At 42.2% G+C, this 25932-nt stretch overlaps 1 protein-coding gene across 6 annotated transcripts in view; it reads left to right on the plus strand.

Annotated features, from left to right (window-relative positions):
• CHD6 (chromodomain helicase DNA binding protein 6) overlaps positions 1 to 25932 on the plus strand; it is a 192210-nt gene that overhangs the window by 66094 nt on the left and 100184 nt on the right. For all 6 annotated transcript variants that reach the window (XM_087853574.1, XM_045804644.2, XM_045804643.2 and 3 more), the window contains exons 4-5: positions 14698 to 14845; positions 16659 to 16808. In XM_087853574.1, the coding sequence (XP_087709700.1) occupies positions 14698 to 14845; positions 16659 to 16808 (298 nt within the window). The remainder of the gene's footprint in view (positions 1 to 14697; positions 14846 to 16658; positions 16809 to 25932) is intronic.

Genomic DNA, 25932 nt, shown 5'->3' on the forward strand with positions numbered 1-25932 from the left:
CTTATGTATATAATTTGTTTTCCTAGAACAAATGGGTAGAGCTCTTCTCCCTGAAAATAAGACCCATATAAGATATAAGAACTCCCATTATTTTTTTTCCATTGTTAAATAATAATAGGTGGTGTCTCAATTTTAACTAAAGAAATGAACATTTTAAAAATAACTTGTCTAAGGCACAAAGCTAATGGGCAGCACTGTTGGAATTTGACTCCGAGCTCCCACTTTCTTCTCTCACAGTTTTGCACGTGTTTATGCCTCACTGGGGAATGTCGGGAATGGAAAGTGGGGAGATTCCAGTGTCAGAGAAATTGTTTTTTTATTTGTAGGAAATGACCCTTCTGTAGATTTCAGTCCGCACACTCCATAGTGTCCTCTAGGCCTCTACAGGCTGTGGGGCGGCTCCGGCTTTCTCCCGTGCTGCCGTGCTACTTCTCATGCACTTGAGGCAGTAAGCACATAACCAAACAGGTCTCTGCTTCTAAACAGGTGACAGAGCCTCACAGATTTTCTTTTCGAGGATGACATCAATAGTGATGAATATTCATTTACTGCATAGGGGATAAAAGTCCAAAATGCCCAAGTAAGAGAAGCGAGAAGCTTTTTTTTTTTTTTTAACTACTATCTCTACCTTTCCCTTCAAATTATCTTGGAGTATGAGCTTAATTCACTTCTTTACTGTATGAAACTTAAGCAAGAAAGTTCTTCTAGGAGGCCAAATTAGGCTGTCATTTCCTGACTCTGATATGTAAATTTCACTTAGTATAGATTAATTGCTTTTACAGTTTTTTAATTACAGTACCTTTTCCCAAAGAGGAAAGGGCCACTGCTTTAAGAAGTCATACAGACAGAGATACACATGCACATGGACATCCAGACGTACACAGATGTATGCATATGTAGACACCCGGGGCCGGTATGGCTGCAGCAAGGTAGGCAGGTGTCAGGTCCGATCCTGGGGGGCCCAACATCGATAGGGCTCTGGGAGAATGCTTTGGTATTAGGAAAGCACTTCGGCACTTCCTTAGGGTGGCCAAAGAAATTTCTCACTAAGGAACCTTATAAGATGTAATAGATTCTGTGCTCAGCAGCAGTTTTAGGATCAAATGCTTCTATGTGCCTATGAATTTCATATTTCTCTTTCTTGAAATAGCCTTTAGTAAAAGTTAGCTTAGCTTCATGGCATTAAAGCATGGTTTGATGAGCAGGAAAGACGACCCATTCGAGTGTGTGTGAGGCCATCTGGTGTTCTTACTCCATATCTAGGGAGGAGTGCCTAACGCCTAGATTGATGGCCCTTTATTTATTTATTTTTTTTTTTAAAGATTTTGTTTATTTATTTGACAGAGACACAGCCAGCGAGAGAGGGAACACAAGCAGGGGGAGTGGGAGAGGAAGAGGCAGGCTCATAGCGGAGGAGCCTGATGTGGGGCTCGATCCCATAACGCCGGGATCACGCCCTGAGCTGAAGGCAGACACTTAACGACTGCGCCACCCAGGCGTCCCAATGGCCCTTTAGACTGTACTCTCTTAAATCAGTAGTTGAGCATCCTGATTCAGCTGGAGGTTGTTTTTTGTAAGCCTGGGTCTTGAGTGTTGGTGTTCATTTTGTTGAAGGCAGAGCATAAGCTTTGGAATTTCCACTCATGTCAGAATGGTTTATATTCTCTCTCTCAAAAGTCAAACTGATCAGTGGGGGCGCCAGGGTGGCTCAGTCAGTTAAGTGTCTGCCTTCGGCTCAGGTCATGATCCCAGGGTCCTGGGATCGAGCCCCTCGTTGGGCTCCGTACTCGGTGGGGAGTCTGCCTCTCCCTCAGCTCATGCTCTCTCTCACTCTCTCTCAAATAAATAAATAAAATCTTTAAAAAAAAGAGAGAAAGAAACTGATCAGTGAACTAGCCTAAGTGGAGGAACATCTACTTGGATCTCTGATGCTCAGACTTTGCTGTGCCTAAGGAATTACCTGGACAGCTTATTAGAAAAGTAGATACCAGGGGCGCCTGGGTGGCACAGCAGTTAAGCGTCTGCCTTCGGCTCAGGGCGTGATCCCGGCGTTACGGGATCAAGCCCTACATCAGGCTCCTCTGCTGGGAGCCTGCTTCTTTCTCTCCCACTCCCCTTGCTTGTGTTCCCTCTCTCGCTGACTGTCTCTATCTCTGTCAAATAAATAAATAAAATCTTTAAAAAAAAAAAAAAGAAAAGTAGATACCAGACTACATCCCCAGAGAGTGTGATTAGTGAGTGAGGTAGACCCAGGAATCTACAAATTCAAAAGCCAGATAATTAAAGTATACTTGGTTCTAAGACCATCCTTTAAGAAACAGATAAACGATCACTGGGAAAATGGAGCATATTTACATTTTTACATTTTTATATTTAACATCTCCTAGGAATGGAAAACCAAAAAGAGGAAAAGAGATGAATGGTGTGATGAGCCGTATGAAGTAATAAGAAATATACATGTTTTGGTTTCTGCCCTGGTTCCTGGCACAGAGCTCCTGAAACCTCTGTACATTCCTGAGTGATAAGAATACCCATCTTATCTCTTATTTAATATTTGGTCTTTGACCCATCCTTGACACAGGCCTCCTGAGACCATTGTAATCTCAGGGATAAGAGCACTAGGAGCATCCTTGTTCTGATTTTGTCTCTGCTCTGTTCCTGGATACGGGGCACCTAAACCCTTGCAAACTCCTAAGTGATAAGAACACTAGAAGCATCTTTTGCTCTAGTGAGGTGACTTTGGGTGGGCTCCAGGATTGGTCGTGAGAAAGACCAAGCACGATTAGAGGCTTGGAGTTTTCAGCCCCACCCCTCATTATCCAAAGGGGAGAGAGGGGCTGGAAGTGGGGTTAATAATTCATCATGCCTACCCAATAGTAGGGGGTTTGGGGAGCCTTCAGGTGGGTAAATACATCCACGTGCCAGGAGGGTGACGCACCTCAGCTCTCCAGGGACGGGAGCTGCTGTGCTCAGGATCCTCCAGACTTCGCCCCGTCTATCTCCTCATCTGGCTGTTCGTCTCTGTCTTTTGTCATATCCTTTAACAAACTGGTACATAAGTGTTTCCCTGAGTTCTGGGAGCTGCTCTAGCAAACTAATGGAACCGGGGGGGAGAGAGGGTCATTGGAACCTTTGGTGTATGGCAGTTGGTCAGAAGAACAGGTGAACCTGGGCTTGGGACTGGCGTCTGAAATGGCAGGGCAGGTGGGCGCGGCGTTGGGGCAGTGAGCCCTCAACCTGTGGAATCTGATGCTATCTCCAAGTAGACCGTGTCAGAACTGAGTTGAATTCTTGGACACCCTGCACCTGAGAATTGCTTGTTCGATGAGTTTTTCTTTTTGTTTTTTGGCTTTTTTTGGGGTTTTTCCCCCCCAAAACAGACCAAAGTTTTGGGCCTCAGCTTTTACCCTCATTTGTTTTGGCTTGTCAACCCAGAACAGAATATCTCTCTCCCAAATCCAGTAAGTTTAGTAATATCCGGTAAGAAAGGTTTTACCTTTTCTGGTTTTCTTCTTTGGGGGTTGCTTCTAGGAAGTTAAGCCCAGACCTTCTGTTATATAACCCTTAGAGCTGTGATGACGCTGTGATGCAGGAGGGCAGTAAAATCCAGTCAGCCCAGCTCCATCACTATTTGAAGGTTAATCACCTGTCTTTTTTAAGAGTGCAGATCTTTGCTGACTGAGCCTGAGCCCGGCTCCAGATGTGGAGCTCGAGAGTGTGTGTTGACGGCATTCTTTCTGTTGGGGGACTTGTTTTAATATTCTGACCAGTTATTAGAAGGAAGAAGACAAATGTGAAGACATAGGAGTTCTGAGTAGAGACCTGTGCTTGGAACCCACGGGGTTTTATGTGAAGTAGGGAGGAAATGTGAATGACAATGGCAAAGACCCCCTTCTGAAGCTTTGGACTAAGTCCCCATCCCTTTTTTTCCAGGAGTACCTGGAATGCGTATTACTCTGGAATCCCCAGGGCTTTTGAAGTTAGGCTTGGTACATAGTGGGCTTTACTGAATCTGAAAGGAAACAGTTACTAAATAATAATGCTGGATGAATACCTCCTTCTTATTTTATTCAGTGTACTTTTAGTGCCTCCTGTGTGCCTTGCTTTATTTATGAGTACTTTTGGTGGGAGTGGGATAGTGGAGGAAGGAAGGTGTCGTAGAAGTGTCATCTGTACTCCTCCCTATCTCAGAGGAGCTTTACGAGTTAGAGAAAGAGTCTTGCAAGTGTTCCAAAAACAGGCAAAAATGTAAACAAGCGAAAGAACCTAGTATAACTATATACAGAATAACTGAAAGGACTTGGCGGATTAAGAGTGTTTCAGTTGCGGTCCAGAGAGTCAGTCCCTTGGAAGTGGTGAGTACTGAGCCAGGTATTAAAGGAATTAGTAGATAAGAAAAGACTTAAAGCAAAAAGACCAAAAGACATTTAAATAAATGTTCTTGGGGAGAGGAGGGGCTTCCAGGTTTTTTTTTCCCCCTGCACTCACTTTTATTTGCATTTATTTTATGCTGAAATTATTCCCAGGCCATAAGGTTTTGTTTCTTCTGGGATATCTTTTTCTTCTGTGCAGCCTTCCCTCCTGGTTTGGGAACAGTCTGCTCTTTTTCAATAAGGATCATCTCAGTGTCCAGGGAGAGCTCATATACGAGTTAATCTGACCATGAACTGTGTAAATTCTGCACCGCATCTCGGGGACTTTGTTCACCTGGATGTGCTCAATGGCCAGAGAATCTGCATCTAGACCCTGCACATGCTTAAGCCTGTGCGGTAAAAATTCAGCACACTTTATGGGCCACCGAGCCCGTGCGCAGCCCCGCGCCGTGTCCGTTGTGGCGCTGGAGCGGCTCACACACTGCTGCCATACAGCGGCGTCCTTCAGATACTTGCGGCTTTTCGGATCTGCATACCCTAGATGGCCTGGGCACTTTCACATGTGTTCTTAAAGTGAACACGAAGATTTGAACCTCTTGATTTGCATGATTTTGTAGGGTTTTCTGGGTCAGGCGAATAGCAGATCATTTTCAGAGATCGCCGCAGGCTGCTCACGGGAAGAGGAAAGGTGGTGGCTCCTGGGAGAATTCATGGTGGGTTGCCGAAAGGGGGGGGTGGTTTTTGCTTTTGTTTTCACTTCTTAACCAAATAATAACGAAATGACAGGAAGGACAGAGGGGAATAAATCTTTAAAGATGAGAAATGTTGTGAATTTCTGGGCCAGGAAAGCCACTGTATCATACAAGTGGATAAATGCTGTGGGGGGATTCCTGTCCCAGCTGAGTATATGCAGGAGCTCTTTGTAGCAGAGATAGAAATGCTTCTTCCTCACAGTGGACCTGGCAGCCCTGGAGAAGGAGTGGGAGGCAGGCCAGAGATGGAGGTGACTGATGAAGGGACTGTCTGTAGGATGAGTGGTCCTATGGCTTGTCAGCTCCAGGCTGAAATCAGGTAGTTACTCCAAAGATATTGAGCAGTTTGCCCTGAGGGGTAGTCTGGGGCTCCCACATGGAGACTCCCATCGACAGGAAGGGGACTTAGGGCTAGTTGCTCTGCCTTTTCCTGCCAATACCCTAAAAGGGGGCAAGAAGGGCAGCTACCTAGGTGTGCAGAGTTCTAGGCCAAGCTTCTCATTCAGGATGAGGCTTGGTCTCACCAGCCACCTCTATTTTCAACCTCATTCATTTTATTTTTTAAAAAATATTTATTTGACAGAGACAGCACAAGTAGGGGGAGTGGCAGGGAGAGGGAGAAGCGGGTTCCACTCTGTGAGGAGCCCGGAGCGGGGCTCAGTGACCCTGGGATCATGACCTGAGCCAAAGGCAGATGCTTAACCAACTGAGCCACCCAGGTACCCCTCAGCCTCATTCATGTTAAATAAGAGCAATCCACCAAAGATCATGAGACTGTAGAGGAAAATTTTAAGCAGCAAAGAAGAGGAAAAAGGAATGAGCAGAACAATTGTCCTCTGAAGAAAGAGGTCCAGGAATAAAACTTGTCAAGATGTTAAGTTTGCATCCAAGATGATATTTTGTCTGCAAAACAATGATGAGTTATGAAACAGGAGCAGTCAGAGAACAAGAAAGAATTAATGGAAATTTAAAACATATTGCCTAAAATAAAAGAATTCAACAAAAATATTGAGTAGAGGGAAGAGTAGGGGAGACATATAAGATCTAAATAATCAACTTTCATATCAGGGTGTCACTAGCTTTTGCTTGATGTTGGTAAGTAAAGAACTAGAGGCGTGAACAAAAGGCAGTTCTTTCTGGAAAGCGGGAGTTGGTGCAAAGGGTTGGCTTGTCATTTGAAATCCTACATTTTTTGAATTTTCATTTGCTTTTATAACTTTTAATAAGATTGCTTATTAAAACTTTTTCATCTTATAAGTATGTAATGTTTTTTGTATCAGTTTTTACTAGGATAATATTAAGCTGGTATCATCTTTGTTTTTGATGGTGCTAATAATACAGTTAAAGGGATGGAGGACAGGGTAGATTTGCTTCTCATTTAGTCTACAGCTGCCTACATCTGTACCAAAACAATTAGTTCTGTGTATGTTTTTCTTTTTCATTAAACCAGTATTTTTGCAGTCTCTGCCCAACTCTGTTCTCTGTGTATAGACTGAACCAACATGGGCATTAAGTAAAAGTTGAATTAAGGGTGCAGAGGGGCTCTTTGGGGGTAATATCCATGTTTTCAGTATTGTCCTTCTGGGAAGAGGATCAGGGCCTGTGGCAAGGCCTGGACTGGAAGCTTCTCTGAAGGGGTTGTTCCTGGAGTGGAAGTAGTTCTTGAGCTGTGCTCCCCAGCCACGTGCACATCTGTGAAGGCAGTAACTGGCATTGTGTGCTGTTTACAGTTCTGAATTGGGAAATTACAACAATTCCCTGTGGCAATAACTGATTTTTCCGGCTGACTTCTATGGGTATTTTATAAGATTTAATTTAAAAATGGAATGATGAGTTATTGTGAAATAATGGGGTTTGATAGATAAAAAATTTTATCTGGAATCTAGGGCAGCAGAGTAATAAATAACTCGTAGTAGAACAGTGTTGTGACACATACCCAGATCTTTCTCCTCATACTCAGATCCAGCGCTCAGTTTCTAACTCTCAGTTCTATCAAAGAAACCTGGAGGTTGGGGTTTGGTGATGAAGCTGGGAGGAAAGTTTGAGAAAGTCTTGTCCATCTAGTGCTTTCATGTAGTTTTCTGTAAGTAGCTACTGTAATGTAATTTCCTCTTCAGAAGGCCCCTCAATTACTTATTTCCCTAATACATACTGCAGAAAGGAAGGATGTAGAAAACCTTCTTGGCTGGTGAAACGGTGTAGAAGACAGCTGAAGGAAGAGCTTTGGGGTGAGGCCTGCTCATCAACTGTTGTTAGTCACATGGGATAGTGGTCCTGTGTGTGTTGTACCGTTTATATATTGCAAATATCTTGCACGTCATAAATATGTGATAGATGCTTTCTCTAAATTTAATAGGTACGTTTTATTGTAAAATCAGGTTCGACTTTTGTTACTAAAACTAAGTGCTTTGAGCCTCAGAAATCTTGTCTGCCATTTTTCTTTCTGTCCTTGCAAGTTAGTTTGTTCTAACTGAAAGCTAGAAAAGAGGATTATAAAAATGAAATTGCTTTGATCCAGCCCCAAGTGCCATTAAGTGGTGAGAGTATTACATCTTTGTATTATACAGAACTCCCTTGGTTACAGATGACAAACTCAACTTGAATTAAGTTTAAAAAAAAAAAGGAACAAAGGCTTCTTGGACTTAAAGAATCAGAACCAGGCAGTATGGTTGAGGATTCCGCCAGTGTGCTTTGCCTCCAACCCTCCCCTGCATCTCTCTGGGTATCAGCTCCATCCTTTGCAACTGCTTTTCTTCTGGAGGCTGAACTGTGGCTGCCTGCAACTATGGGCTCACAGCCTAACAGCCTTATGTTGTAGGAGGAAAGAGATTCGTTTTCCTACGCTATCCTGCTGAAAATTATTTTTATTTATTTATTTATTTTAAGGAAGGACTCCCAAGTTGGCCTGGCTGGGTCATGTGTCCATCCCTGGGTCAATCACTGTGGTAAAAGGAATAGGATATCATAGCCCAGCCTGACCTTCTGCCCACTCTTGTAGTCTGGAAGGTCCATAGTGGTTATCAGCAAAAAAATGCAGAACACACACAGGATCCACTTTGGTCATGGAATAGGTATTTATCAATATAGATATTATATTCATGTTTTTTCTTGAACCATTTGAGAATATCAAATGCAGGTGCATATATCATGACTTTTATCCCTAAGTACTCCTGTGAGTCTTTCCTAAGAGTAAGGCCATTTTCTTATCTAACCATTGTCTAATTACTGCTTTTGTTCACTTGCAACAAATAAGCAATCTGTGGGGAGACACTTTAAGATCATGCAAAAAGCCTGCTCATCTTCACATTGTTCTCCCTAGATTTAGCATTCCTTGGTGGTTCTGGACTGTGCTTATGTTTCCTATAGTGGTTACAAAATGATTTTCCAACTCCGCATTTCCTCTGCATTTACCAGTTGGGCTCTTTTGTAAGCAAGAGGTCTCCCTTCTCCCTTATTTATTCATTATTTATATTTCTATCCGTTATTGGTATGGATTCCTTTTGTTCTCAGCTTCTGTAATTCATTACTGTCCTTAGTCACTTTGGTGCTCGGACGGTCCCAGTTTTGGCCCACAAGAGCTCTCCAGGTTGACTCCTATGTCTTTTCGCCATGCTGCCTCCATTTTTTTGAGCACTCCCTTACTTTCTGACATAGCAAGAATGTTTCAGGCTCATCTCATATCTTCTCTTACCTCAGCCTTAGAATCAGCTATTTCTCTAAGGAACTTTGGTATTAGAAACCAAGATGTGGGGCGCCTGGGTGGCTCAGTCGGTTAAGCATCTGCCTTCGGCTCAGTTCATGATCCTGGAGTCCCCACATCAGGCTCCCTGCTTAGTGAGGAGTCTGTTTCTCCTTCTCCCTCTCCCTCTGCCCCTACCCCTGCCCTCTTGGGCTAGTTCTCTTGCTCTCACTCTCTGTCAAATAAATAAATAAAATCCTTAAAAAAAAAAAAAACAAGATGTGAGTGCTGGGTGTGCACATGGCTAGTGGGGTATCTTCACTTTGGCTCTTTTAGTTGTCAGAGCAAGGGGAAAAACACATACACATATACATATATGTACATACACATGCATAATATATTCATAATATATGTGTGCCCATTTATATGCATGTGTTCATATATATGCTTATTTTAGAAAACCTGAGTCCATGCTGATGCCTCCAATTTAGATCCCCTATTATCACCCGCTGTTATCTTCCTTGCCTTACAACATTTCATATTTACATCTTCCCTCTTCCTTAGTGAGAACTCCAGCTCCTCATATCAACACATTTACTCATTTGCTTAATCCTATATCACATTTAAAATGGTTTCAAAATTGCTTCACCCGTATGCCTACCAAAAAGTTCAAGATTTTTTCACTGCTCCAAAAGCTGAAAGTACATAGTCAGATACAGTTGATCCTTGAACAACACAGGTTTGAACTGCATGGGTCCACTTGTATACAGATTTTGCTAATATATACAGTACAATAGTGTAAATGTATTTTCTCTTCCTTAAAATTTCATTAGTAACATTTTCTGTAGCTCACTTCGTTGTAAGAATACAGTACAAAATACATATAACATACAAAATATGTGTTAATTGACTGTTTATGTTATCAGTAAGGCTTCTGGTCAATAGTAGGCTACTGGTAGTTAAGTTTTTGAGGAGTCAAATGTTATACAAGGTTTTTTGACTCTACGGGGAGTCAGTGCCCATCCCTGTGTTGCTCAGGAGCCAGCTCTGCTGTGTTCACAAATTAATGAGATTTTCCCCCTCTGTTCAGTGTGGGGGGAGGAGGGACACACTTGGATCGATTCGTTTAAGCTTGTTTTCATCTTTAATTTTTAATTTTTTATTATGTAGAACTTCAACATGTTTCCAAAAGTCAAGTGTATAAAAAGATACTTTCAGGGAAGTATCATTCACTTCCTGTATAGGGATACAGGAACGCAACCCTTCCCTCCACCTATCCCTGTTTTTTTGGTGCATCCTTCCTGTGATTCCTTTTAATTTTTTTTAAAAGATTTTATTTATTTATTTATTTGCCAGAGAGAGACAGTGTGTGAGCGCAAGCAGGGGGAGTGGCAGGCAGAGGGAGAGGCAGGCTCCCTGCTGAGCAAGAAGCCTGATGCAGAACTCGATCCCAGAACCCTGGGATCATGACCTGGGCCGAAGGCAGACGCTTAACTGACTGAACCACCCAGGCATCCCTATTTATTTTACTTTATTTATTTTTTTTAGAGGGAAAGGGAGAGAATCTTTTTTTCTTTTTTTTTAAGATTTATTTATTTGAGAGAGGGAGCAGACATGGTGGGGAGGGGCAGAGGGAGAGAATCCTTAAGCAGACTCCCTACTGAGCACAGAGCCTGGCAGGGGCTCTGCCCCAGGACTCTGAGATCATGACCTGACCCAAAATCAAGGGTCAGCTGCTTAACTGACTGAGTTACCCAGGCACCCTGGGGGAGAGAGAGACTCTTAAGCAGGCCCCTCATCCAGCACGGAGCCTGACGCAGGCTCGAATTCACCCTGATATCATGACCTAAGCTGAAATCGAGTTGACTGCTTAACTGACTGAGCCACCCAGGTGCCCCTCTTTTAAAAATATAAATATATATATGCATGTTTTCTTATTTTCCCTTTATTCTTCCGCAAAAGGTAGCATAATATACCATTTTGCACTTCACTTTTTACACTTAGCAGTGTATCTCAGAAATCATTCCACATCAATGCGTAGGATTCTTAATTGTTTTTACAGCTGCATAGTACTCTGCTGTACGTATCTGAATTTGTTCACTTTCGTTTCTTCATGTAGGTAGTTTCTGTTAATTTGCAATTACCAAATAATACTGCAGTGAGTAACCTCACTCATATATTTTCATGTTGTCGGAGGTCTATCTTTAGAGTATATTCCTATAAATGGAATTGCTAGATCAAAGGGTATATACATATGTAGTTTTGTTACATATTATTTAACCACTATTTTTGAAGTACTTGGGGTTTCAGAGAGCAAACAAGCATCCATGGACCAAATCCATCTAGCAGTTTGGAGGTTAAATGTCTTCATTTGATAAAACTCTCAAGCATTAAGTTTTCACAAGTTATTGCAAAGAGGGAGAAAGCATATTTCATCTTATCTTCCTGGAGAATGAATTCAGTGATATTTTGTGTCCTATTTGAAAATCCCATTTATAAGCTTACAAAGAATCTTTTCTTCCTGATACTTGTCTTTATAAGAAGAGCTCCAGGAAGAATTTTTGGAACTCAAAATTGATTCTGTTGCCAAAGGTAACCTACAGAAAATCACTTTGAAGATTTCCCAGCTAGAATATCTTCTTACTTACCCACAAATAAGCAAGCAGTTTTCACCAGTCATTTTCCTATTTTACCAACATATATTTGAGAATGTGTTCCCTCTACTCCACACTGGCCCCAGCTTCTGGCTAGGAAAATCTTGTAGTGTCCCAGGCTTGACTTTGGAAGTGCCTCAGTGACTCTTCCTTACACTCATTATTTAATGTGACTATGAAAATGAAGACAAATATAAAATATATATGAGTCTTTTTTTTTTTTTAAGATTTTATTTATTTATTCGACAGAGATAGAGACAGCCAGCGAGAGAGGGAACACAAGCAGGGGGAGTGGGAGAGGAAGAAGCAGGCTCATAGCAGAAGAGCCTGATGTGGGGCTCGATCCCATCACGCTGGGATCACGCCCTGAGCCGAAGGCAGACGCTTAACCACTGTGCCACCCAGGCGCCCCAAAATATATATGAGTCTTATAGTAAAGACTCATATTTTGAGGAGATTCTATTTCTTAATTATGGCTTGAGCTTGGTTTGGTTTTGAGTTTGAGTTTGAGTGTGAGTTGAGTAGTTCTGAGTATGTATATAAATATATACATATAATGAAGACTAAACATATAGACAAAGTTTTCTAGTATAATGAAGCCGTATTTAGTAGATAGATAAATTGATTTCAGTTGTTGGGAGAAAGGATTTCAGATTCTACAGAAGATTAAACAGGACCCTGAGTGTGTGATTATTATTGTGACTCTGTATATTAATCAGCTGTCTTTAAATTCATGTCCAAAAAAATTAAGCACAAACCTTCTTTTGTTAAGAGATCCATTTTAAAAAAAACTATCAAGAACTATGGATTTGTGGATTTATTTTTTCTGTATTTGGGTCATTGGAATATTTTGTTGCTAAGTCTTTTGGTCAATATATTGAGATTCAAATACATTAAAGGAGATTTGAAGTTTTTAAAAGGGAGACTGGGGTTTAAAAAAAAAAGAAAACGCAGTATGATATTAAAAGCAACAGGCTGTAGGTCAGATGAGCTGAGTGTCGGCCTCTGCTGCTGACTTTGGGAACTTTGCCGCTTTTAAACCTGTTGCTTCTTCTGGAATATGAGGTTCATTTACCTGCCCTCACTCCCTCGCGACACTGGTTGTTAACAGTGAAATGAGACAGGGAACACACAAGTACTTGATAGAATATACATTGCTATGCAGTTTTCTTAGTGAGGAGCTATATAACATGACATAAATATCCCTGGGACAATTTAGAATCTGTATAAACTCTTCCACCCGTCTCCCATTCTGAACTGATAGTAGAACCTCTGTTTTTTCCTCTGTGTTTGAGAATACAGGTCCCTTGTTAAAATGCATAATCCTCCAAAATGGCAGGACCCCTTGAATTTCATTTCCTCAGTTTGGACCAAAGTAACTTTTCCTAAAGAACTTTCCTGGTAGGTAGGCAGGCAAGCCAGTCTTCAGCCCGGAGAATCAAGGATGTGCTGTTTGTGCTGACCTGATTGAGGGTCCGTGAGTAGTTAGGGGTGTTTAAGAGAGAGGCGGGCTGGTCTCAGCAGTCAGCACTGGTTGTTCATCATGCTGGGTCTCCCATCTCTAAACGAGGCCATCTGTTTCCCTCCCTTCCCCCACACCTTCCGATAACTCACCTGATAGAAAATGCTAGTGATTTTGGCTCTTTCCTCATCTTCCATAGTCTGTCCCTTGCTCACACTTACTGGTTGTATTTCTGCTGGATCTTTTAAATGATTTTCACCTTTGAGTTTTCATTGATTATATTTAGCCTGGGTCTTCATTTCCTCTTGCCTGGGCTTGCCATCTGGCCTTTGTCACACAGAATGAAGTCAAAACTGTCTGGCTTGGTATGTACCAATTTCTTTGCAGCTCCATTACTTAGTGCTACTGTTCACTCTCCCTGTCCTCCAGCCACGCAGACTATCCTTTAATAGATGTGCGCTTAACACTCTTCCATTCCCCAAGAATGCCAGGGTAATTAAGAGCATGCCTGGGCTCAACTCCTTTCTTCACCATTTACTAGCCATATTACCCTGGAAATTAACCATACCTCACTGTGCTTCCTGATCAAATGAGGATAGTAATACTATCTGCCTTATAAGATTGATGTGAGGGCTAAATGAGGTAATCCATGTGAGAGACTTAGAGAGCTGTGCCTGTATACAGTAAGTGCTATATAACTAGTAGCTGTAATTATTATTACTACTACTGTTACAAGTACTGTTCCATGTACATCCCTGCTGAGTTGCATTTTCCCATATCTCCCCAGTGATGAGTGATCTTGATGCACCCATCTATTCAGTAAGCTTTTATTGGATACTTACTATGTATAAGGCATAAAACTGCTCACTGTGAGGAATACAAACTTTAATCAAGTACATACTGTCCTTTAGGAACTTAGAGTCTAGTAGGAGAGATCAGAGATGTATAGAATATTTATCCACTCGCAAATGTTTGTGGAGCAACTACACAGGATCTGGGCACAGTGTCGTTCTGACACTGATGTTGTAGTTAGTGACTAACTTTGGTGAAAGATCAGAGTTTGAGTACCTTAAGCAAAGCATAGCCGAGGTGCTTTGGGAATATGGAAAAGAGATTTTATCAGCTAGGAGGGTCAGGAAAAGCTTTTTAGAGGTGTTGCCATCTTAGCAGGACCATGGAGGATGGATAGACTTCGCCTGGCTTCACCTGTCTTGGGAGGCATTCAACTATGGCCCTGCCTGGGCTATGGCTCTGGGTGGCTGGTAGGATTTTCAGAATTGTAACCTCCTCAAGGGCAGGGACAGTATTGTTTTCATTTCTGAGTTCCTGTTACTTAACTCCGAGTCTTACATAGACCATTTTCAGTAGAGGATGGTGACAGATTGGGGAAATGTCTCTTCCCATGTAACTTAAAGGGAGATTAAAATTTATTGATTCTCAATATCTTAATAACTAGCAATTTAAGTTACTAGAGAAGACATTTATATAAATTGGAAGTGAGGTTTTTGGAGATGCTCATATTATTTTATTTCTTACCACATTAATCATAGCCAAAGTAGTCATGATAGGGGTGTAAAAAAGTGAATTCTGCATCAAGCCATGTAGGTATTTCTTCCCATATTTCTGGGTAGTTCTGGGAAGAAACTCTTGTAGATTCCCCATTAAAGCCTATCCCAGGACAAGAATTCCAGCATGTGATACCATAACTTTCATCACGTGAGAACTCTTACTTTTAAAAAACTGCCCAAGAGTTTTAATTCTGAATTTCTCCTTGTAGCAAGGAGCAAGGACCAACCCCAGTGGAGAGAAAGAAGAAAGGAAAAAGGAAAAGTGACACCACAGTGGAGAGTTTAGAGCTGGATCAGGGCCTGCCGAACTCATCCCTGCGGAGTCCTGAGGAGTCCACTGAGTCTACAGACAGCCAGGTACAGCTGTGACCGGGAGCCCTGCTGGAGGTTACGGCTGCCGCACTGGTCTCGCTGACGCGGGTTTTGTTGCTTTTCTCTCTCCATCTCCAGCCCACACCCCTTGCACACAGACCTGGGCTGGGCTTTCACTGTTGGGTGGGTGAGCACCGAAGACCACAAGCTTTTTCCCCTAACATCCTGATCCTTATACTAACGGTCTCCCAAGTTTTTAGTGGTGTTTGTTTCCTTCTTGGGAAGTAGCATGGTATTAGGCTGCAGAAGGAATGAATATGGAAAATGGAATTGTGGGGCACTCTGGGTAAGGCTTGGGGGGCCTGACTTGCCATGTAGGTGAGGTTTTTAGGGCTCAGAGTGCTATGCAGTCTGCATAAGGACATTTTCATAGTCCCAGATGCTATAAAAGTCAGAGATGCATGTATTCATTTTGCCAAAATAGTCAAAGAAGTTTGACCAAACATGGAAACAAGGAGTTGCCCATCTGAATGAGATTGCTAAAACTATGCCTAAGTGAGCCCATGACTGGTAGGAATTTCCTCTCTCAGTTGAGGCGACCTGTCTTGGATAGGAGTTCTGATATTGAAAGTGCTGTTTCCTCTGACATCCACAACAGTTTCTCTGGGCTATGCTGCTGCAGGGGAACCATGTAAAATCACCCAACTACTGCACCTTCACCTGTCCTCTGAATCGTCATAGATTCCTAGATGGTTTTCATTGTAGGAAGGTGTCAGCTTCTCATGTCACGGTGGTAAGAAGTAGTAGTGTCTGGGATGTCAGAGCAGAGAGCCTCCCTCGCCGCCTGTGAACTCAGGCTAGTGGCTGTCAGGTGTCCTGATGGGCAGAGCAGCAGGCATGTCGGCTGATGGGAGTTGGCAGGGGGTTGAGTGTTTCCAGGATGGTGATCTGTACATTGGATTGGGGGGCAGGTTTTCATGTGGAATCCCTCATGGAAAATGAAATGTCATAGAAGTGACTTAGTGGAGAAACACAGTGGGAACACAGAGAGAGGCCCAGGACATATGCTTTTAAAAATAAGGAAGGTAGTGTTTGGTTTTCGTTTTTGCTCTTTAAGGTTGAAGTATTGGGGAGAGAACCAGCTGGTGAATGGTTCCCAGAAGTGTTTCTGCTGCTTGGATATGATGTGTACATGAGATGAACCATGTGCTTTTCTGTTTGAGGAAAGCCACTGGGCTGCTTTGTTGTAGAATGTTGTCTCTCTAAAAGGTCAAAGTTACTTAATTATAGATGAGTCCTCAAATGGTGACTCATGAATCTTGCTTTGTCACACTTAAGATGTCTCCTTGCATTTCAAGGAGTGGTATGAGGTTCTCAAAGTAAATCCTAATAAAATTGATAATACTTAGTTTTTTAGGGATATATGGTAAGTATGGTGAATTCGACCAAAACCAAAACAGTTCTATCTCCCTAAAATCAGAGCTTCCAGCTATGCTGGAAGGGATCTGAAAGATGACGGAGTTTACTTCCCATCCCTGTTTTACTGGAATAGAAATTGATTCCAGAAAGGAGAAAAAAAAGTCACTGTCATTGATGATCAAAAGACATCTCATTGGACCCTGAGACTATATATACCTTCTTCCCAGGGGATCTTGGCAATTTGGATCTTCTCCCTCAGCTAGATTTCAATTTGAGTGAATTTAATTCTTAAAAGAATTTGTGTTTAAGGAAGATTTCTTTAGTAAAAGTAGGAAAGGCCTCCCGTGCATGTTAGTGAGTGTAGATGAGTGTGTTCTTTTCGTGCAAGCTTTTGCCTTTGACTCAGAGCATCTCTCCAATGGGTGTGTTTGCCCTGCAGAAACGACGCTCAGGACGGCAGGTGAAGCGCAGAAAATACAACGAGGACCTGGACTTCAAAGTGGTAGATGACGATGGGGAAACGATCGCTGTTCTCGGAGCTGGCCGAACATCCGCCCTCTCGGCTTCTACACTGGCTTGGCAGGCAGAGGTACGGCCTTTGGATTGGGGTGCTGGCCTGGGCCGGACAGCCATTTTGGCCCCATGTTGGGTGTAGAGATTAGTTAAAATCTTTAGAAGGGGGGATGCACCTGGGTAGCTCAGTCAGTGAAGCGTCTGACTCTTGATTTCGGCTCAGGTCATGATCTCGGGGTGGTGAGATGGAGCCCTGTGTTGGGTTCCACACTGGGTGTGGAGCCCGCTTAAGATTCTCTCTCTCCTTCTCCCTCTACCCCTCTTCTGCTGTTGCACTCATGTTCTCTCTCAAAAAAAAAAAAGAAGAAGAAGAAGAAGAAGAACGTGCTAGATACAGTGACTACACAGAAGGGGGAGTGGACAGGAAAGGGGGGAGGTCAGGATTTTAGGAGAGGCACTTCCAACATGAACTAAAGCCCACAGCCTGAATGGTACTGTGGGTTGTGGCATGATAGACAAGCTCAGCTGGATGTTGGGGTCTGATCTGAGGAGTGGTGGGAGATGAGCTTTAAGTGGTCTGAAGAGTCACATCATGCAGGGCCAAGATATTAGCTTAAGTATTTGGCCTTTATACTGCAGATCAAATGGTAGAGGGGAGGAGGCGCTGAGGTCAGGGTTCAAGCAGGGAAGAAACAGGATGGCCCCATTTGCACTTTAGGGATTTCCATTGGCAGCAGTTTCAAGGAGGAAGAGGGACCTGATATCCAGACGCTAGAAGGAAGAGAGGTAAATGTTGAGAAGGTCTGTGCCAAGGAGCTGACAGAGAAGACATTAGAAGCAAAAGAAGAAACAGGCTGTGCATATAGGAGGGGCATCATTGCCAGCAGCACATTCTGGGACACAGCCTGGCTGTTGTTACAGAGTCACTGTCGCTGACTTGGCAGAATTCACGCTCTGCATGCGTGGCAGAGCACAAATACCTGTCCTTCCTCCCGGGCACTGGGGTGGCTTACTGAAGCCGATAAGACTTTTATCTTTTTAAACCACCTTGCCTCCAGCTTAAAGCATTTTCATATAATTTCACATATCCTTTCACTCTGTGTGTGCATGGAAAGTAGCTGGGAGCAGGGGTCATTGTCCCTATTTTAACAATCAAGAAATAGGCACAGTACCATCCAGGTCATGGAATAACCTAGCAGCAGCTGACCAGTGCCTAGTGTGTCAGAGTTGATTTCAGGTCTCTCTGCCAAGAGTTACCCAAGCAGTGAACACAACACTTAATAGGAATAGTAATTCAATGTACTGTCAGTGCAGTACTCTTCAAGCAGATTGTTCAGAGTAGTCCTTGCAAGACTGCTATGAGGCGATACGATTATATTGCTCCAGAATGGGTTTTCCTTCCTTGGAGATGTTATGGTTGGTTTGGTCATTAAAACACTGCACGGGAATTTATTTTCTCCTAGTAGCCATTTAGCCCGCCGTTAACCGTATTTCAGCTGTTGTTATGACTTCTTTCGTGGTACCTGAAGGGCAGCATTAGCTGATCTGACAAATAATTCAGGAAATTTTATGTATCTTAACAAGACTCTTTTTATCCTCTTCAGGGTGCAACAAAAAGAGAGCTAATCTATGGTGAAACATAAGATAGTATCTGAATTTGCATTAATTATGCCTCAAAAATTGTTGCTAAACTGAGGCAGAAAGAGGCCTGATATGTGGTTTGGCAAGCACAGGGGTTTGGCCCCTGTGGCCCAGGCCTCGGCCAGCAGGCAGGGCAGATAGACAGCCTGCAGGGGCATCGAGCGGGTTTCAGTGGTTGTTCCACAGAGCCCCTAGCTGCTCGCTGCTGCTCCACGTGCATCTGGTTTACATTTGGGGCTTCCTGGTGAAGTTTGAACAAAGACTTCCCAGGCTGATGCAAAGTTTGAAAGCCATGAATCTCCTCTAGGATTCCAGACAATCCTCAGTGCCCAGTGGCACAGAAAATGAGTTGAAGAAGAAGAGGGTTTTTCTTGTGTCCTTCTCCCGAGGCCTTTTGGATGAGGCCTTTTGGATGGGTGTCGCCTGCTTGCTGGCTTTGGCTTGGGGCCAAGAAGGGTGTGGTATCACCACCCAGAAAGGCCCTGCTGCTCCCTCGTTGCATTTCTGTGCAGTGTCTTATCAGCATGCTCTGCCTGATTCTGGGGCTCCTGGCCTGGCCCCAATTTGCAACCTCAGCGTTGGTTATCTAGTGGTGAATTGCTAAAAACATCTTTACACATGATGCGTTGTAGCCCAGGACTGGCATGGTAGCACAGCCCTGCTTTGGAGTCTAGAGGACAGTACCGTGACTGAGATATGGGATTCTGGGGCAGGAAATAAGTCTCCATCCTGACTGTGACTCTCTGCTTTCTTATTCATTGTCAAACGGATTTTGGTGCTTGGAACAGAGACAAACTTTTGCAGTTGGTGTACATTTACAATGTATAGATTTTTACAAGGCTGTCTCAGTTTCTGCCTCCAACAGTTTGTGCAGTTTATGTGATTTTTACCTTTTAGAACAGAATCTGAATGAGGCTTCAGTTCCCTGTGCCCTCCTGCGCCTCACTCTGTGTCTCTGTAGCCAGTGCCCTGTGTTTTGTCTGGCCTTTTGCTGTGCCTGGCAGGCTAAGCCCAGTTGTTTCCTTCCCCAGGAATCCCCCAGCTCCCCCGAGCTGTGGGGGGAGTGCTCCTGCTCTGTGCTCTAAGGTGGTTGCTTCTTAACTCCTATATTAAATCAAAATTCCTGCCTGATTTTTTTTTTAATGCCCAGCATGGAGCCCAACACGGGGCTTGAACTCAGAGCCCTGAGATTAAGACCTGAGCTGAAATCAAAAGTTGGACGGACACTTCACCGACTGAACCACCCAGGCATCCCCCTGCCTGATTTTTTTAAAAAACGTGGCCACACACTATCTGTTTACCCCCATTTATTCCCCCTCCTTATTCTGTGTAATGCTTTTGCTCTACTGAGGCTGTTTACTTAGTATTCCGTATATGCATCCTGTTTGCCTGTGGACTCATTCTTTCATCCTTTGGGTTTACTTGAGTTTTCCTTCCCACTCCTTGTCTTCTTAGGAGCCGCCATTCCTTAGGGCCCGACTAAAACCTCACCTATTCTGTGAAGGCTGTTCTTGCTTTCTGCACTCGTGCTGGACTTAGGGTTACTGTCACGCCGCTTAGCATTTACCCCGGGGCATTTCTAAGAAAAATGTTTTGTGTTGCTTTCCCTGCATGAATGTTAGCCCCTGAGACTGGCCATCTCGTTTGATGCTACTTTTGTACCCTCCATGGCACTCAGTAAATACTTGATGATTTGAAAAGTGGTTTGCTTCTTGCTAGAGTCTCTCCCATGTGCCTACCTAAATAGAAATAAATCAGGTGGTCGGTTGAGATTGGGGGCAATGTGGGTTGACAATTTTTGAAATTTTCCCTAAGGAAAAAAAAATTATATGAGTCTCTGACATGAAAGAGAATGAATTAAAATGGCCTTCTTTGAAGGATAATTTGAGAAAATTCCAAGTAGCTGAGAACAGATGGTTGTTATGGAAGTGTGTTTGGCAAGCAGATTTAGTTTATATCTGTGTGTATCTGTATACACTGAGTGTTTATACACATACGATCGTGCTTATGCACAATCTCTGTTTAGAAAAGTCCTGATTTTCTAGTTTCCTTCCTACTTTGATGTGTATTTTGGAAATGAATTCCTTTTTCCTTTTATTAGGATAGGGTAAAACCTGCTCTCAGTATTTTGATGATAACCACTGTTCTGGGTTTTTTTGTTTTTGTTTTTGTTTTTTTGACACTAGTGTTCATCCCCCTTTCTTTAACCAGTGCCAAAAGATAAATTGAAATTTTATTTCAAATTCCTTAATTTTTTACTTGAAAATTTTCTGTTGCAAAGAATGTGTGAAGCCCTCCGTCCTTTCATTACTCAGAGTAAAGTTCTGTCCTTTCTTGTCCGTGTGTTAACCTTTCCTTGTATTTGGCTGGTCCTACCTAAAAACTCCAAATAGCCATCAGAATCCTACCACTAAAAACCATCTTTTTCTGTTCTTCATGGTAGATAAGAATAAGAATGTTTGAAACAATCTGGTAGTGAGGAAGAGATCACTGTTCCCTTTCAGCATGCGTGTACATGTATGAATGCTCCCTGGCTAGTCTGGGTTATACACACTTGGGAGTGGGCAGGAAAGGTAGTCAGCAATGATGAAAGTTTAATGCTGGTTAACCAAGATCTAACGTGGTGCCCTTCTGTGTTCCCAAAGCACTTGCTTTTTGCTATTACAACCATGTTGTATTACAAAATCTCTAAACATTATTTCTTCAAAAATACTTACTGAGCACCTGCTACATGCCGAGGACTGTTTTGTGCTGGAGATAACCTCAGATAACCTCAAGGAGCAAAAGAGACAAAAATCCCCACTCTCACAGAGGGAGCCACAACAAATGGAGAGGAAGCCTGCAAACCCATGCATGTGCTCTCTCCCTCACATGTGGTACATTTTGAACCTCATGGGATAGGAGGCCATAGGGCGAAGCTCAGAGCTTCCAAAGGGTGGAAATAACGAGGGAGAGGCTAGGAACAAACCTAAAAAGTAATAAAATTGTATAGTTTTTCATGGTAGTAAGTCCTATGGAAAAAAAATCAGAAGACGAGCGATGTGGAATTGACGAATGAGGGTTGCAGTTTTAAATAGGGTGGGCCGTTTTGGCCTCACAAGGGTAACATTTGAGCAAAGAATTGAAGAAAGTAAATGGGTGAGGGAGTCATGAGGGGGAGAAGAGCATTTCAGGCAGAGGGAATAGCTGGTACAAAGTGTCTGGGGTAGACACAAGCTGCCCTTGTATATGAGGAAAACAGGCAGACCTGAAAGGTAACAAGGTGGGAGGCTTAGTGAGGCCCAGCAGAGTTTGTAGCCTTTGAAAGATCCTTGGCTTTACTGAGTTAAGAGAGAAGCCATGTAAGCAGTTTAAGGAAAAGAGGGACATAATAAAAAGGGCATTCTGAATGTTGTATTGCAAATAGACGAGTTGAGCAGGAGTGGTAGCAGGGAGACTAGTTAGAAGGCTTTTGGGAATAATCTGGGTGAGAAATGAAGGTGGTTTAGACCAGGGTAGAAGCAGTGGAGGTAGTGAGAAATGGCTGGATTCTGGACATATTTTGAAAATGGAGCCAACATGATTTCTTGGCTAATCAGACATGGTATATGGAAAGAAAAGAGGAATCAAGGATAACACCAAGATTTTTGGTTTGAACACCAAGAAGGATAGAGTTCCCTGTCACTCAGATGGGAGAAAACTGCAGGTGGAATGGGTAAGGGTGGGAGGTTGGCTAGGATAAGTTTACTTGTAGACATTTTAAGTGTGAAATACTTCTGAGGTAATCAAGTGGAGACGGCAAGTAACAAGTAGGTATATGAGTCTGTCAATTGAGGGGAGGTTCTGAGCTGGATACGTAAACTTGGCTGGTGTCATGATTTAGCCCATATTTAAAACCACGAGACTGGACAAGATCACCAGGAAAAGGAGTAGAGATAGAAAAGAGTAAAAAGTAGGCCCTAGGGAGCTCCAGAAATTAGTGTTGATATTGGAGGATTCCTACTTCCAGGGAAGATACAGTAGGTCGTAGCAGGGTTACACTCACTGCAAGGAAAAAAACAACAACAAAAACCATAAATTGCAAAGAACATATTTTTAAAGACATCTGATATCTGTGGAAGCAACAAGAATTAGATGAACTAAAATTCCAGACAGCAAAGAGCTATTCCTAGATGAGCCCGACAATTGCAGACTGTTTCTTCTCTGAAAACGTTCCTCAGTTCTGGGCATGGGTTGAGGATCAGGCTTGGCGCAAACAGACTATTCTGGGTTGAAGAGAAACTGTCTGACCCTGCTGGTGATGGATTTTACAGGGTTGTGAGATGATTGGAAACTAGAGGAATCCCCAAAGCGAGGGGCTACCCCAGGAGACTTCTGGGGTAGCCCAAGAAGTTAGTGGCTCACCCAGAAGGCAGATTGAAATCTCGACAGTCTCACAGTACTTAGAGGGAAAATCTCACTAAAAGGATGGGCCTAGTGTAGAAAAGCGGACTGTCCCTTAAGAGAGATTTTTAACCTGCTTTGGGATTGGAGACTCCAGGGCTCAGGATTAAAAAGATCTGCCAGACTCAGTTGGTAGTGACCTTGGACATTCATGCTCGAGAAATAGAGTAGAACAAGAGATGCGCTGAATTTTAATGGTAACACAAGCCTGACCCAATTCAGTCTCTGATTGGACCCAAGGGACCACCCCCTCTCATAGTGTCTAAGAGAAAATAGGAAACAGTTACGGAAAATATTGTTTGGAGCTTTATGGTGCCTTTATTCACAAGATCTACCGTAAGTAAAAAACTACTGGACATTTGAAAAGGCTGGGGAAAAGCAAGAGAATACATATATGATACAAGCAGACCCTGGATGGTCCAGATACTGGAATGAGCAGAAAAGAACTTGAGAATAACTGTGATTGATGTGTGAAAGAAAATAAAAGAAGTTGGGCAAAAAAAGTTTTAAAGTGAAGAATTCCAGTGGAGAAATGAATCTGTAAAGAGAAATCAACAGTCTGGAACTGAAAATTCTAACTTAAAAAACTTAGAACACAGTAGATGACTTTAAAAGCAGATTAGATAGAGCAGAAGATTGGTGACTTTGAAGACAATCAATAGAAAATTTCTAACCTGAAGCATAGAGAGAAAAGAGAATGCAAAGAACAGAATGAGGTGTAAGAAATGATTGGGGTACAGTGAAAAGGTGTTAATGTATATCTGATTAGAGTCCTAGGCGCGGAGGAGAGAGAGGGGCAGAGGAGTGTTTGAAGATAAAATTAATGGCCAAGACCGCCCCCCCCCCCCGCCATAAACTGATGGGGGGGTATCAACCAGTAGATTCAACATCAGGTATAACTCCCATGCAGGAAAAATACAAAAGTGAAAACCATACCCAGTAGAAACCAAAGACTGAAAAACCACAGGATAAAAACGGAGTACTAATATTGTATTAAATGGAATGATATTGAATACTTTCCCCCTGAATTTGGGAATAAGAAAAAAATTCCTCTATTATCATTATATTCAGAAATGCACTGGAGGGGGCGCCTGGGTAGCGCAGTCGTTAAAGTGTCTGCCTTCCGCTCAGGGCGTGATCCCGGCGTTCCGGGATCGAGTCCCACATCGGGCTCCTCTGCTGGGAGCCTGCTTCTTCCTCTCTCACTCGCCTGCTCTGTACCCTCTCTCGCTGGCTGTCTCTCTGTCACATAAATAAATAAAATCTTTAAAAAAAAAAAAAGAAATGCACTGGAGGTCCTGGCTACTGCAGTAAGGAAAACAAAGAAATAAAAAGTTTAAAGATTGGAAGGGAGGAAGTAATATTCATTATTTGTAGATGACATGACAATGCACAGAAAATTCAACAGAATTGACAAACCATTAGCATTAAGAAATGTGGATTTAGGTAACTTTTTGGACACAAAGACAATATATAAAACCATCTGTTTCATTTCTATAAACTAGCAACATGAAATCAGGAAAGATCATAAAATGCCGTTTGTAACATCATCAGAAATACTAGATATCCTGTAATAACTCAAAAGATACACAGGCTCTCTCTATATGAAAAACATTGCTGAAAGAAATTAAAGGAGACCTAAATAAATGGAGCAGTATATGATGTACATATATTCAGTATTGTTAAGATGTCTGTAATTCAGTCCCAATCAAAGTTTTAAGTGGGGTGTTTTTTGATAGAAATTGATAATAGAAACACAAAAGACCTAGAATAGCCAAGGCAGTCTTTAAAAAGAAGTAAGTTATAATGAAGACTTGTAATCAGGCTACAATAATGAAGACATGGTGGTGTTGCCATAAGAACAAGTAGACCAATGGAAGAAAGCAAAGCTACACTGCTCAGTAGGGCTCCTACTAGCCACATGTGGCTGTTAAGCACTTGAAGTATGTCTAGTCTGCGTTCAGGTGTGTTTTAAGTGTGAAGTACACATTGGATTTTAAAGACTTAGTATGAAAAAAGAATATAAAATACTTCATTAATAATTTGACATTGATTACATCTTGAAATGATAAGTTTTTAGATGTATTGGCTTAAGTAAAATATTTATTAAATTAATTTCATCTGCTTTTATTTTCTTAACGTGGCTACAAGAAAATTTTAAATTACTTTATGTGGCTTGATGAATGACCTTGGTGGCAGCAAAAGATTCTTTAAACAGGGCACAATAATACGTAAGAAAAAAGATTGAGATGGTGGATTATATAGAACTTCTGTTCGAGAGACACATTTACAGACTCAAAAGGCAGACCATAGATTGATAAATAATACTTGTAATCTATATAACTGACAGGACTTTATTCAGAAACGTGTAAAGAACTCTCATAAATTAAAAAAAAAAAAAAGGATGATTCTTAGAATAGGCAAATGACTTGAGCAGGAGCTTCAGAGAGGTTACCCTCATTGCCAATGTATGTGAAAAGGTGCTCGGTGTCCTTAGTTATCAGGGAGATGTGACTTAGAGAGATAATACGACATATCCACGAGAATGGCTAAAATTTTAAAGACTGACAATATCAAGTCAGCTGGAATTCCTCCCATACATTGCTGATAGGTGTAAAAATTGTTACAATCACTTTGGAAAAAATTTTGACGATACTCATTAAAACTAAACGTACAACCTACCTCATAACCTAGTAATTCCACTTTTATGTACACATCCAAGATGAATGAGTACGTTTGTCCACCAAAAGACATAAAATTTATATGAACGTTGGAAGCAACCCAAATATTCCTCAACAGTAGAATGGATAAATAAATGGTAGTATATTTTTGCAACAAAATACTATGCAGAAATACGGAAGAATGAACCACATACTATATAATTCCATTTACGTGAAGTTTAGTAATAGACAAAACTAATCAGTGGTAGAAGTCTGAATAGGGGTTACTTCCAGTGGGGGCACAAGTCTTCCAGAACATCGGAAATGTTATGTAACTTGATCTGGGTGGTATTTCTACAAGTGTATGTGTATTTATGTAAATTCATCAATTGTACACTTGAGATCTCTATATACTGTATGTATGCCATACCTCAGTAACTTTTAAAGTGTTATGTTAGCATATCTGATAGTTCCTTG

This window comes from Ursus americanus, chromosome 22 (assembly GCF_024610735.1).
Source record: "Ursus americanus isolate L20-20 chromosome 22, mUrsAme1.1.p, whole genome shotgun sequence".
Classification (NCBI taxonomy): Eukaryota; Metazoa; Chordata; class Mammalia; order Carnivora; family Ursidae; genus Ursus; species Ursus americanus.